General features: G+C 40.4%; 1 protein-coding gene across 2 annotated transcripts in view; it reads right to left on the reverse strand.

Moving 5' to 3' along the window:
- TOX (thymocyte selection associated high mobility group box) overlaps positions 1–14,235 on the reverse strand; it is a 365,646-nt gene that overhangs the window by 133,895 nt on the left and 217,516 nt on the right. For both annotated transcript variants that reach the window (XM_086965783.1, XM_086965782.1), the window contains one exon: positions 2,397–2,639. In XM_086965783.1, the coding sequence (XP_086821909.1) occupies positions 2,397–2,639 (243 nt within the window). The remainder of the gene's footprint in view (positions 1–2,396; positions 2,640–14,235) is intronic.

Below are 14,235 nucleotides of genomic sequence, written 5' to 3' on the forward strand. Positions count from 1 at the left end.
GGAAAAATAATGAAAACAAAGACAGGAATAATACTTTATGTTTTAAAAATGGTATCCAAGGGTATGAGAAACTCATACTATGAACTACAAAGCACATTATAGTCATAGATGGGTTACTGTGTAGCAAGAGTATTAGTGCACTTGCTTTTTAGTGAAACTACAAAAGGAAAATACTACAGTTTATATAATGGAGCTAGCTTGCAGGACTAAAAAAGGAAAAAACAGGTACTACAATCCATATAAAAATTTCTTGGCCTAAAAGTTCATTTATTTTGAGGATATTCAACGAACTGATTCGTAGGGATTTATTTGGTTCGCAAAGCCTTTGCTATTTGTTAAGAAACAAAGGATAGCTGAACCAATTTAGGCACAAACTTTACATGGAAAGATCTTATTTCTTTTTGAAAGGCAATGAGGGACTTATTAGCAATGTGAAAGGTTGGCCTTTTATCTTCTGTTTTGAAGGACAACCAAGTATTGTTAGCAAAACGGTTTGCTCATTTGCTCATTGATCAATAAATTTGACTTAAAACTACTACTAAGTGACTTGATATGCATTTCATGAAAAAGCAGGCCGTCCTACAGATGCCTACGGGGGGAATCCGCTCTGTCTCCGATAGGCTCAAGGAGCAGTGCGGAGGGTGGATCGTAATCCCCAAAATGGAGGTGGTGCCTGCTCAGGCACCGCCGTGGGGATTACAATGCACGTTTCCGACTGCCTTTCTATGGCAGTCCGACCGACATAGAAAGGCTATTGGAAATGGACTTTGGGGGCCCCCAGTAGGGCCCCCATCCTCCACTTTGAGGCCTGGGGGTCTGAACATCCATGCACTGTGAGGCAGGCACCGCTTGGTGCCTGCCACACAGTGCATGGATGCTTGAAAAATTTAATTTTCCCATTGCAGTTGTGCTGCAGTCCGCAGCACAAGCCACAATAGGAAATATGCACTTTACGACTGCCGTGATGGCTGTCACATCCTAATTTGGGCAGCAAGATCATAGACTCCTTGTCGGGTGGTAACATTTCCAACACAATGCTGGTTGGACGCTCGTTCGACCGGCATCGTAATGAGGCCCATAGTCTGTCTCATTACAAATGCAACATAACCTACACATTGCGACATGGTATGACATAACATAATGTAGGATAAAATACCTGAACTTAAAGTTCAAGGTTGCAAAATTTCACTATGAATATTTAAATGATTTGGATTCTTATATATCTAATTTACTGTTTAAGATAGATAATGCAACACATCAAAGAGCATTTGGGACAAATGACATTCAAATACTTTTTTCAGTTATGATCTTGCTGTCCATGGCGACATTTTTTGTAGCTCTTCCAAATGCTTATGTAATATTGTCTTAATTGTCTGAAACGGAACACAAACAAAACAGAGTTGGTGATTTTAGGAGGCCTATTTGGTAATTTACTTGGTCCCTGGACGCATTCGGCCACTGTCACACTCCCTCCCGCACTGTAAAAAAAATGTAAGAAGTCATTTTGATGATAAAATATAATTCTAACTTCAAGTAGTTGAGGTATGCGCCACTTGTTTTTTCTATCTGAAAACACTGACTAAACTTCCTTTTCTACTTGAGCATTCTAATGTTAACATTCTTGAGCTTATTGTCAGCTCGCACATCGACTATGCTAGTGAACACTAATTATGGCTTCCTGCCTCCACAGTACACTCTCTACAAATGGTTTAAAATGCAGCACCTCAGCTACTGCTTGAACTACCATGCAGGACTTCGATCTCTGGCCATCTAAAGAAGTTACTTTGGCTTCTAATCCACAAACGACCCTTAATCAGAGCCTATGCATATGTTTTAAAGCACTGCACAATAAAAGTATCTTCCTTCATACAGAAGATTAACTGGTATACACCAGAGCGCCCCTAAGGCCCTGCCAGAGTTCAATTCCTCGCAGTACCCAAAAACAGGAAGATGCAGCAATATGTACAGAATTTACTGACCTATAACTTTTGCTTGATGACCAGCTAGGGGAACTAGTCACAATGATAAATATATATGTTTATGTTTGTGACTAGCTCCCTAAATGAAGTGCAGAAAGTCTCTGAAAAAGTGGATCTTTGAGTTCTAGGTTCTTTACAAATTATATAAATAAACAAACAAACAAATACACACAAAGTGGCAGACATGTACACATCCATGCCTACTATATAAACATACAATATATAATGGTGTTACACAACTAGAAAAAAATAAAAGTTGACATCACATATTTTGCATAGTAGATCAATATCTATTGGTCTCTTTGATGAACCTTTTTTTCTATTTTGAGCACGTATCCCTTAAAACACATTGACATTGGTAGAATTGCAAGACCTGTTAATATAAGATTATAAAAGCTAAATAAAACAAACACTTACCATAGAGATGGAATTTGAAAGAAGTGACCCATCCTGGCCAAGCATGTTAGAAACAGTAATTGCAGGTAGGTCCATGCTTTGTGGATGAAACTGAAGCAGACCACCCTGACTCATTGGGTGGCACAGGGAGTGGTAGCTAGCCTCCACATCTGACAAGTGCAACAGAGAATGGTCAGGGAGTGAAGGGGGTGTAATTGGTGGAATGTTAAAATCTTCACTCTCCAGACTTGAACCAGGGTACGACTGTGAAAAAGGAGGGAAAACAAATCATTGTTACATTCTATTATTTAATGCATGCTTACTGAGATAAGTAATTTATAACCTGGACAAACAACGTTTACACATAAACACCTACATCTATGATTGTGTAGCTATTTGCCTTGAAAAATGTATGGTGCTTCCTGCTGTTTTTCCAAACAATTACTGTAGATAAGAGTAGATTTACTAAAGTGAAGTTGAAATTGTGCCATGAAATGAGGTAATGTGGTAGTTTAAACAAGTGAATTATTCGCTAGGTTGCAAAATCTGCGCAAAAAGCACAATGTTTTGGTTGTGTGTAACACAAATCCTAAAATGGTAATTAGGAAAATGCAAGAGAAGGATGAACCTTTACTTGAACACATCCCTAAAAAAACATATTCTTATTTTGGTTTCCCATTCCCCACACTGCTTTCATTCTGCATATCTTTTTCCTTTGGGCCTTCCTCATTATTAACATATCACTGTATGATGAGGCTCCTTCATTTAAGGAGTCATGAGAGCAAACTATTTGTATGGTTATGGAGTCAACAGCACTGTCTGCAGCTGACACTTATGCACTTTCAGATCCATGCTGGATTCATGGTGGAACAGAGATGCCCCCGGGATCCGATACTCACTTTGAAATACTGAAACATCTCAATTATGCAGCCAGGAGAAGGTCTTCCTCTCTCTGCTACGTTATCTGAGCAACCTGGGCTGGGTATTTGTGAGGCATACTCAAAATGTCTACACTTTCGCCATGGTTGGCAGTCTTTCTTCTCTTTCAACACTCACAGACCTTGCACTTCTTGTGCTTCTCTCAAGAACAGACTGGTTCAAGTTGACCTGTTTTAGGTGGGCCTCTACTACCGTGTTTGTTCATTTAGCGTAACTTGCACTTTATCTTCTTATGTTCAACAGGTTCTTTGACTGTGTTTTGACTGGGACTGCATGAGGTGGCCATGGGAGGATGTACAATGTACAATGTACATGTAGAGTTTTGCATTGTGGATCCAGCAGCCTTTTCTTGTATCAATACCTCAAGGATGTGCCTCAGTCTGTGGGTAAGAGGGTCTTGGATTATGCTAGTGATTGCTAACTAGAGTGGTCCAAGTCTTGTGTCTCTCAGTTTCTTTTCCATTTTAGTGCAGTCCAGTGCAGTCTGCTAATATGTAATGTGGGAGGCAAGGAGAATAACCACTGCCAGCACAAAAGAGCATACAGGGGGATTAGGTAACAGAGGTCACAACAGGACACTAAGTGGTCAGATTGGCCAGCACAGTGGTAAACACAATACATGCACAGTGAATGCCAAAGATGCAGCATGAGTTGAGGACATTACACAAGGAACCCTCTTCAAACACCTGCTTTTCTTTTGTCTCTTCAGAATACTGTGAGAGACAGAGAGCCGGAAGACACGGGTCAGATCTGGTTTACGCTTTGAGTCTGCTTAGCTTAATTTAATTTCTAGCAGCATAGGTGGTCCCTAATGGGGGAAGTATAGCCCTTGACTTCCACGGCAGTAGTTACACAAAACCCTCCCTACAGGTAAGGTTTTTTTATGCAATTTGTACATTTTATTTCCTTTCAGACAAGACTGTTCCAAAAACAATTCAAGATTCAAAGAATCTCTTAAGCTTCCATCTTACATACTAGGGACTCCCTTTCAGTGACGGTGCAGTGCAAGTGAATCAAGTGAGCATAAAGTGCACCAGTGTTATATGCAAGGCAGTATATGCATGTGACTGATAGGGATCATGTGATGTTATGAACAACACTTGTTTCAGGAATCCACGATCAACTTAAAAACTGATTCCACATTTGTTTTTTTTGATGTTTCGACCCATGTTGCAAAATTAATTAGAAACGAGTCATCATCAGGACAGGGTGTTTTATAGGAGGCACCAGAACAATGCCGATAAGAATCTTAATGTGTCTGGGGTGTGCCACTACATCAGGTAAAAACAGCATATGGACAGGCAAATTTATTAGAAAAAACATATAAGGGAAGCCCTAGTATATCTCAAAGGCTGCTTCTTGTTATTGTAGGTACTAGGTAAGCGACTGCAGGCATTATTCACTAATGAAATATGTCAACAGGCCAGTACTGAGGGAGCCACAAAGGGTTGCGCTGAAATTGAGGTATGTCACTGGATGTTGATTTCTCAGGAGCTTGTAAACACATCTTCCGATCGGGGTAACAAAAACCTCAACACCCATATAGTGATCGGGGTAACCTGCACCACCAACCACCCATCCAAAGATTGGCGTGATGTCTGAAAAGAAGCTTGCCGGCTGGCGTGTGGGCTGCACTTCCTCCGTTAGGGACCGCATATGCTGTTAGAAATTGTTGTACCCGGGTTACTGGGTTTGTCCCTTTTATTTCAGAATAGCTCAATTTAATTGGCATTTATATGTATAATTTAAATGGCCAATTCCATTGTGTGGAATGTTTCTACTCAATGTGCTGCCATCCATTTCACATAAACAGTGTTGTGGTGGCTCGAGTGGATTTCTGTGTTGTTTTTTTTTTTTAAATCAAAAACAAATTCATACTACTGCAGAGTTTTTTTGTCAAATTTCAGTAAGTTTTCTTTATGTAATATTACTACTTTAAAAAAACGAATGTAACCTGAAACCGAACGAATTATATTTCTTACTTTTCTTTTACTGTGATTATTGTCTCTACTTTGTTTACACTAAATACCTTAACATGCAAGATAATAAACTCTGTAGTGTGTATGTAGGCAGTCTTAATTAATTGTGAACATGGATAAATAATCATTTTGTATGACGTTTACGACATACTGACATGTAAAGTAAGAAAAACTTTTGTTGAGTAAAAAGGCTTTTTATAGTGTGATGTTATGGGCCCCTGAGGTGATGCGCTATTATTTAAGCTGATAAACTATAGGCACGAATACTAAAATAAATAATGTAATTGAAATGTATGTTTTAACACTTTTGTAGCACACAAAAAGGGTAATTTATCTTTCCCTGAGCCCTCATTTCAAGCATCTGAAGTATAGGAGAGAACCATCTCTTACATAAGGGAAAAATACCACTGCCAATAAAAGCTACTCCATGAAATTACCACAGGATTATGACAGCTAGTAACATGACAATAAGTAGATGCTTAACCAATGGCTTTCCAGCTGCATGATACAAGACCATGCCAAAATAGCAATCGTTAGCAACGAACATAAAATAAGATCTGAGCTGATCTTAAACACAGTCAACAGCAGAAATATCTGCTACTACCTGAGGTCTAGGTTACATATGATGGCTATATTCTCGTTTGATAACAGAAGTATGTTTTTTGACACAAGGTTCCTGACACCGACCTTGCCTGCATTATTTTTTACTGCTTGGGTAACATTTGCAGTATGTGTAAAAAACGCAAAAACAAACAAACAAAGAAAACTACCGCCTTTTCCATTTAAAAGTGAAAATTATGGCGTTTTCCACCAGCAGAGTACCACTGGTGACAATATGGACTGCTAACGCCAATGTAGGGTGGGTTTCTCTGCACAGTGGTAGTTCACCACTGGCTGGACTTCATCTGAAACAATGTCAGTAGTAAAGAAGCTGAATGCTGCTGAAAAGTAAGGCTTGACTCCAGCATCGCTGCCTCTTGGCGCTTATGCAGCTATTCAGAACTTTTCATGTATTTTTATTAATGAGCATGAACAATGTAGGCCTCCTTAAGAAAAGGCTACTTGATTTTAGACTTTGAACCATAAGGCAAATAACTGCTATAAGGACATTAAAAGGCTAAAGTGACTATGAGTTAAGCCATGAGAATAAAATTATATGAATGCTGACCTATATCCATAATACATTTAGACTGAGGGATATAGAAAAGAATAGAAGCTGGACATTAGGGCAAGTGATCAGGTCGTTTTCTAAGGAAAAGTCATGATTTCAAGTCCTTTGATCACCTCAGAGTGTAATTTGCCTAAAGCCACATTACACTTTTACAAGACATACAGGAATGTAACTGTTTGACGGCTATACAAGGTAAAGAGCACAGCTGAATATTTTGCAGTGACGTTTGAGCGGGCCCCTGACCCACACTATTGAGAAAAAGATGGAAGAACATAGTTAAAGAGAGTTTTTAAAATTGTTTGATTTGTCATTTGTTTTTGGAGAGAACTATATATGTGTATGACTCTTTGGGGACAGGAGCAGCCCTTTTTCACAGAGAATGTGTCTGGAATGATAGATAGTTGGTAGTGGTCACCACAGTTCAGCGAGGGGTTAAGTTAAGTCATTCATAAAAATTAACCTAAACCTACTCAGGCCATAGCCTGCATAGTAACTTATGATGCTGAATTGTTGAAGGTAGCGGGCAGTATTTGTGAGTGACAAGTGGGTGATTACATAGAGAAGGATTACAAACCTATGCAGTACAGTGCATGTTTGGACTTCATGTTCATCTTTGCTTTCTGAAAACCGCGTCTGTTTAATATAATATATTTAAAAACATGAATAATAACTATTTCCGGTGAATTTGACCAAGTTTGAGACGTGAATGGGTTGCAGTTAAACGTAGACTCTTCAAGAATGTCTTGTAACCTGAATAGGTCTGGAGCAGGTCTGGAGCAGGGGTGATATGCGGGCTGGTCACACAAGGCAGACTCTTTTTTTGTCCTGTAATGGACGTATGTTTACATTAATAATCTGCTTTATCTAGATAGATGAAAAGTCTCAGAAGCAGGTGTTGGTGAGTCTCATTTTAACATGTGCTACAAGCTTGGGATTTTAATGTTTTAAAGAAGAAGCAATCGATCCGAATCAGCCTGGCACTCGTTAAGCAGCGCCATTAAGAATTTTCAAAGCAGTGATCCTATAAGCAACAACTCACCTGTTTCCTCTAGCTGAACAACCCTAGTGATTAATGGCCATATGAAAATAGGCAGTAAATCAGGGTATCAGGCAGCTTCTGTTTCTAGTAACATTATCACTCTAAGGACATCATTTTTCATCATGACCATCTATTTCCACTGTAAAGACATTACACACGAGACGACCAGTGACATCACTAGTGCTTCTGAGTATAAAGCATATAGTGATACACTTGCCCTATGCGTAACGCGTGCAATGCATTACCCTCAACCGTGCCCTGTGCTAGCTACATACACATGCAAGGACAGTGGAAGTAAAGGACACATTGTCTTAATTGCTCTAAATTGAACAAATAATTGTATACAGTATACATGTATACATGGGCCACTGTATATTGACATTAAGGGGCATGGCCTGTGACACACCTAGTAATTTAAAGGGTATGTCTTTTAACTATGCCCTCTGACTGCAGTATAGAAAGTCTTGTGGCATGCCTATCTGAAGGGGTACACAGGGCATGATCTTAGCTTGCCACATTCAGGGATATTGAGCATCAAGTACAAGGTGTCATAGCCTGCGGCCATGCCTTCTATGTTGTACAGCTAGCATGCTACATGGAGGAATGTAAGTCATACTTGTGTGGCGTGCACAAAGGACTTTGGCCACGCCAGAACGTGTGCTACATCCAGTGGCACTAAGCACTAAGGCACTACTTACAATGAGGATAACATTATTGGAGACATGTGACGTCATGAGCAGTGAATTATGGGAGTTGTGGCTGTATAACTAACCATTATTGTTAAATATTGTGGTATTTTTTGGGTTTCGATTATAATATATCATGACATAGGCTAGCATATGATAACAGCAATAATGACCTTTTGAAACATGTATGTGAATTTCTCAAGTTTCATATTAGTATAATTATATAATTGCCTGACCTATCCAGGTGGCAAAACCAATGTCCAAGTATTTCACTAAGGGCATGCCACTTTGGATTACCGGCTGTCCAGCCACTTGCCAACTTTACTTGTGCACAAAGGTTTATTGCATGCTCTGTGTATGTACTGGGCAAAAGGCTAATTCATTTCCTCTGACCAGTACCTATGCCCACAATGCCCCTGGTGTACACAGCACATGATATTCCCAAAACTGGTCCAGTAATCCTACTGGCCATATCCACACAGTAGGGTCTGCATACTTCAACTGCCAGAACAGGGTACATGGCATGGGCACTGGAGTAATGGCCTGTGCCCATTGTCCAAACCATTTTGGCTAATGAAACCAGAACATGGCCTACATCAATACACTATGTCCTGTGCCTATTCCTATAGTAACGCTAGAAATACAACAGCATTGTTCATACTCTGTGTCCTCTACTCATGACCACCAAATCCAAATAGAATGGTCATAATATCTGGACATGCCCACTCAGTACCACTCCCCTTAGAGCAAAAATATTGCCCCAAGCCCCACTAACTCTTTGGCCTTCTGGGCGTGGCCTTTCGTCATTTCCAGCGGGCAATGCCTACTGAGTGTGGTGTATGGCTCTGGCCTGAAGCCTAGTGTCCACCTCTCACATTTCCAGCAGGACGTCATCTCACGACTGAAATTTCTACTGGAATTTCTAGTAGTGGGATCTGTATGGCTCTGCAGTGGGGTTCATGTTTCATTTACCTTCTTGAAAGCCCTGATTATAAGATTGTCTGATGTAAGGCCTACCCATCAAGGGGGCATCTTCTCGATCCCATCCTTTCTAATTGGGATGATATTAGAGTGCTCCCCCCTATTAGGATAGTATGGTCTGATCATTATCTAATTCCATTCACTGTCTTGGGTGGTAAACAGTCAAAATATCGAGTTCTTAATTTCGACCTACACTTATATCGAGTTGCTAATATCGATGGGACAGAATATCGATGCCCAGAATATCGATGGCCAGAATATCGACCCTAAGGTAAGTAATATCGAAATTACTAATATCGATAGCATATATATCGATGTAAGTAATTTCGATTTACTAATATGTGTTAGAAATATTAGTTAAGTATTTAAATTAATTGTTATAATATGTGTTTAATATGTTTTTATAATTTAAAAATATATAAAAGTAAATAATATGTTTTACTACCACAGCGGGTTGTGGGTTTATAGGGGAATAGGGTGGGAAGTAATTTATTTGTAATTAAATAATTATTTTTCAATGATTAATTTATTTTGCAATTAAATATTAATTGGCAATGATTTATTTGAATTGATTAATTGATTAATTAATTGATAATTTATGTATATTTTTAACTAAATTATATGTTTTACTACCACAACGGGTTGTGGGTTTATAGGGGAATAGGGTGGGAAGTAATTTATTTGTAATTAAATACTTATTTTTCAATGATTAATTTATTTTGCAATTAAATATTAATTGGCAATGATTTATTTTAATTGATTAATTGATTAATTAATTGATAATTTATGTATATTTTTAACTAAATTATATGTTTTACTACTGGAGCGGGTTGTGGGTTTATAGGGGAATAGGGTGGGAAGTAATTTATTTGTAATATTAATTAATTTTGGGTAAAGGGGTATTTTTAGGGTTCAGGGTCAGTTTTCAGTTTTTGGGTAAAGGGGTATTTTTAGGGTTCAGGGTCAGTTTTCAGTTTTTGGGTAAAGGGGTATTTTTAGGGTTCAGGGTCAGTTTTCAGTTTTTGGGTAAAGGGGTATTTTTAGGGTTCAGGGTCAGTTTTCAGTTTTTGGGTAAAGGGGTATTTTTAGGGTTCAAGGTCAGTTTTCAGTTTTTGGGTAAAGGGGTATTTTTAGGGTTCAGGGTCAGTTTTCAGTTTTTGGGTAAAGGGGTATTTTTAGGGTTCAGGGTCAGTTTTCAGTTTTTGGGTAAAGGGGTATTTTTTGGGTTCAGGGTCAGTTTTCAGTTCTTTGGTAAAGGGGTATTTTTAGGGTTCAGGGTCAGTTTTCAGTTCTTTGGTAAAGGGGTATTTTTAGGGTTCAGGGTCAGTTTTCAGTTTATGGGTAAAGGGGTATTTTTAGGGTTCAGGGTCAGTTTTAGGTTTTTGGGTAAAGGGGTATTTTTAGTGTTCAGGGTCAGTTTTCCCTACTGTTGCACCCACTGGAGTGGGAATAGTAATTATTGTTAAGTAATTATATATTATATATGATTTATCATTTTATTTTTTTAATTAAATATGTATAATTATTTTTTTAACAATTATTACATATATTTAAATATGTTTAAGTAATTAATAAGTATTATTTACAGTTTTTTTTATGTTATTTTAAATTTTAAAAAAATCGATATATTTAACAACGATATTTTTAACATCGATATTATTTTTTCGATATTTTGGTACTTACCATGTTGTACATAGGGCGTCGATATTTTTGCTATCGATATAATTACGCCGATATTTGTGTAGGTCGAAATTCTGTCTGTCGAAATTCTGTCATAGATCCGTCTTGGGTATGTCTAGAGAGGAAAAACCCAAGCGATCCCCCTTACCCAAGCGTAGGGATTGGAGAAAATTCAGCCATGAGGTATTTGATTCTACTCTAAGTCAGGAAGCCCCTCCGCTCAGCAAGACTCTCATGGTAGCTTGGAAGGACTATGAGGACTGGGTAGCTAAGGCTCTAGATAAGGTGGCCCCTTGGACACATAAAGCCCCAGTGCGCGGATCTAGATCAGCTCCTTGGTTCAGCGAGGATTTGCGCGCAACTAAGGCTAAATGTAAGGTCCTAGAACGCCTCTGGCGGAAAGACTACGACCTTGTCCGCAAAGAATCCTATAGGAGCAGTCTGAGGGAATACCATAGTCTGATAAGAAAGGCTAAGAGGTATTATATAAAAGAGAGGATTGATTTATCTGATAACTCCTCCAAAGAGCTTTTCCTAATCTATAAGGAGTTAACTTCTCTTACGGCAACAATGATAAAAGATCCTCCTTCCATTGCATTGTTCGAAGCCATTGCTGACCACTTTGTGAGCAAAGTGGAGAAGATCTATGAATCTTTTCAGCAGAGCTCAGCCGAAGACATCTCGGCGGGGGAGACCTGCCATGGGCCTATGAAAACTGGCCGTCTCATGGAATTTAAGGTCCCTCCACGGAAGGAGTTGATGAAAATAATTATGGGTATCCACTCTGGATCTCCTATGGATGTCGCCCCTGCTAAGATCCTCAGAAGTCATCTATCTCTTTTGAGTGATTATAAAGGCAATCTGGTGACTCTGTCCTTTCAAGAAAGTTTCGTGCTTGAGGAATGGAAACAGGCCCAGGTTGTGCCCATAAAAAAAAAGCCAATATGAGTTTGACTCAGTTGGATAATCTCCGCCCCATTTCCCTCCTACCTTTCTGCGCCAAAGTGGTGGAGAAATTGGTTAATAACCAACTGGTCACCTTCGTGGAGGATAATCTCCTTCTTCATTCCTCCCAATCGGGTTTTAGGGCACAGCACTCTACGGAGACTGCCCTTCTGTTTTCCACTGAAATGCTCCGTCGCAAAGTAGATGAGGGACATACAGCTGCTTTGATACTATTAGACCCGAGTGCGGCATTTGACACTGTATCGCACTCAGGGCTCCTTGCTCGCTTAAGTGAGATAGGGATAGCTGGCCCAGCATATGAATGGATGTGCTCCTTTTTAGCTGACAGTAAATTTCAAGTGCACTGCCCCCATTCAAATCCACACCTCGTTCTCTCAGGCAAGGGGTTCTTACAGGGCTCTATATTGAGCCCTACGTTGTTCAATCTTTACATGGAGCCCCTGGCACGACTAGTAGAATCTTATGGGGTGGATATTGTGTCATACGCAGATGACACTCATCGGGTGGTCACTTTATCTCATAATCCAGTTGAGGCAGGCGAGAATCTCTCCGCTTGTCTTGTGGCACTTGCTGGCTGGATGAAGAATAACTGTTTGCGCCTCAACGGGAACAAGACAGAACTTTTAATCATCGGTTCGTCTCCCTCGATCTGGACATCAGCTTGGTGGCCAGCGGATTTGGGTAATATGCCATCTCCCTCTGATACGGTGAAAAACCTGGGTGTCTGTCTGGATTCCAATCTTTCATACTCCCAACATGTGGTCCCGGTCGATTTCTTTAACTTCAAAATAGACCTGTGGGCGCCCATCATAACTAGGGTCTTCAATGCAACAATGCATCAAGGCTTATTTAACTCTTGGACACAATCTATACTAGTACCCATCTTTAAAAAGGGCAATAGAGAGGAGGTGACTTGTTATCGGCCTATTTCCCTTCTCGACTCACTGGGGAAAGTACTGGGAAGAGTAATACTCCAGCGTCTGCAGGAGTGGGCAGAGGATACCGGGGCCCTCTCGGACGTCCAGTACGGCTTCCGAGAGGGACTTGGAACAACGGAACAAGCCCTGAACCTGGCCCTTTTGCTGGGAAAATATGTGTCGGCAAAACGCGGGAAGGTCTACATGGTTTATGTCGACCTTTCCGCGGCTTTCGACTGAGTATCCCATGCAAAACTGTGGGTGTTGCTGTCCGATATGGGAATAGACGAGTCCTTGGTGACTTTTCTTAGGGAACTCTACTCGAACGCCTCCTCCAGGGTGCGTTTCGGAGCAAGGGGCGAATTGTCGGAACCATTTTCTGTGGAGCATGGGGTCAGGCAGGGGTGCGTCCTCGCCCCCTTCCTCTTCTCCCTCTACACAAATGGCCTCGAGGCGGAAATGTTGAGGGGGGGTTTGGACCTGCCCCGAGTGAACAAGAGACTGGTGCCCGCGCTCCTGGACGCGGATGACGCGGTGCTTTTAGCACGCACCCCACGAGAGCTCCAAAAATCCCTGAACATCTACGCTAAATTTATGAGCGACCTAGACCTCCACATAAATATAAAAAAAACGTATGTGATGTGGCGGGACAAGCCAGGAAACAGGGAAAAGCTATCTTCCTAAATAGTGAAAAGCTGGAAATCACCTCCCAGTACCCTTATTTAGGGATTGTGATAGATGAGAGGCTCACCTGGAGAGCAGCCATAGAAGCGCGCAAACACCAACTACTGCGCTCTATCGCTGCCCTAATGAAATTTGCCCAAAAACTGGGGAAAAAACCTCCGGTAGAACTACTTAAGATATATAGAGCCAAGTGCCATTCCATCGCTCTATACGGGGCGGGCCTATGGGGACACAAAAATATAAACGCCCTGCAGGTAGCAGAAAACATTTTTCTGAGATTCTTGCTCGCGGTCCCAAAAAGAGCCTCCACCTATGCTTGTCATGCAGAACTGGGACTCCCACACATTGAAGATCTGGCTAAAGTTGAACCAGTACTTCTTTGGCGCAGAATATGGGTCTCAACAAAAAACACACTCACCAAAGCTATAATCATGGACTGTATGACTCTAGACAGGGCCGAAAAAATAGTCTGGCTTACATATGTAAAGAAACTTTTTGCAGACCTGGGAATGCCGGAGTACTATTACAATCCTGAAACTATCGCCGAAATAACAAAAAAAAGAACTAAAGGTAAAAGCACTGAGCTATTTCGAAGAGCTTCGCATCACTGTGGAGATCAGGAAACAATCAGTACAGCATTCCATAGCAGTTATGTCCACCCTGGAAATGGAACCCTATCTAACATACGTAAACTCGCAGTTTGAACGTTTCTTATTAACGAGATTTAGGTTGAACATTTTCCACAGGGTGGTAGCATTCCCTAAAAGAAACAGCTGGGATGAATGTTTAACTCTTTGCCCTTGCGACGAACTATCAGA

The sequence above is a fragment of the Lissotriton vulgaris genome, chromosome 4_1 (genome assembly GCF_964263255.1).
Source record: "Lissotriton vulgaris chromosome 4_1, aLisVul1.2, whole genome shotgun sequence".
NCBI lineage: Eukaryota > Metazoa > Chordata > Amphibia > Caudata > Salamandridae > Lissotriton > Lissotriton vulgaris.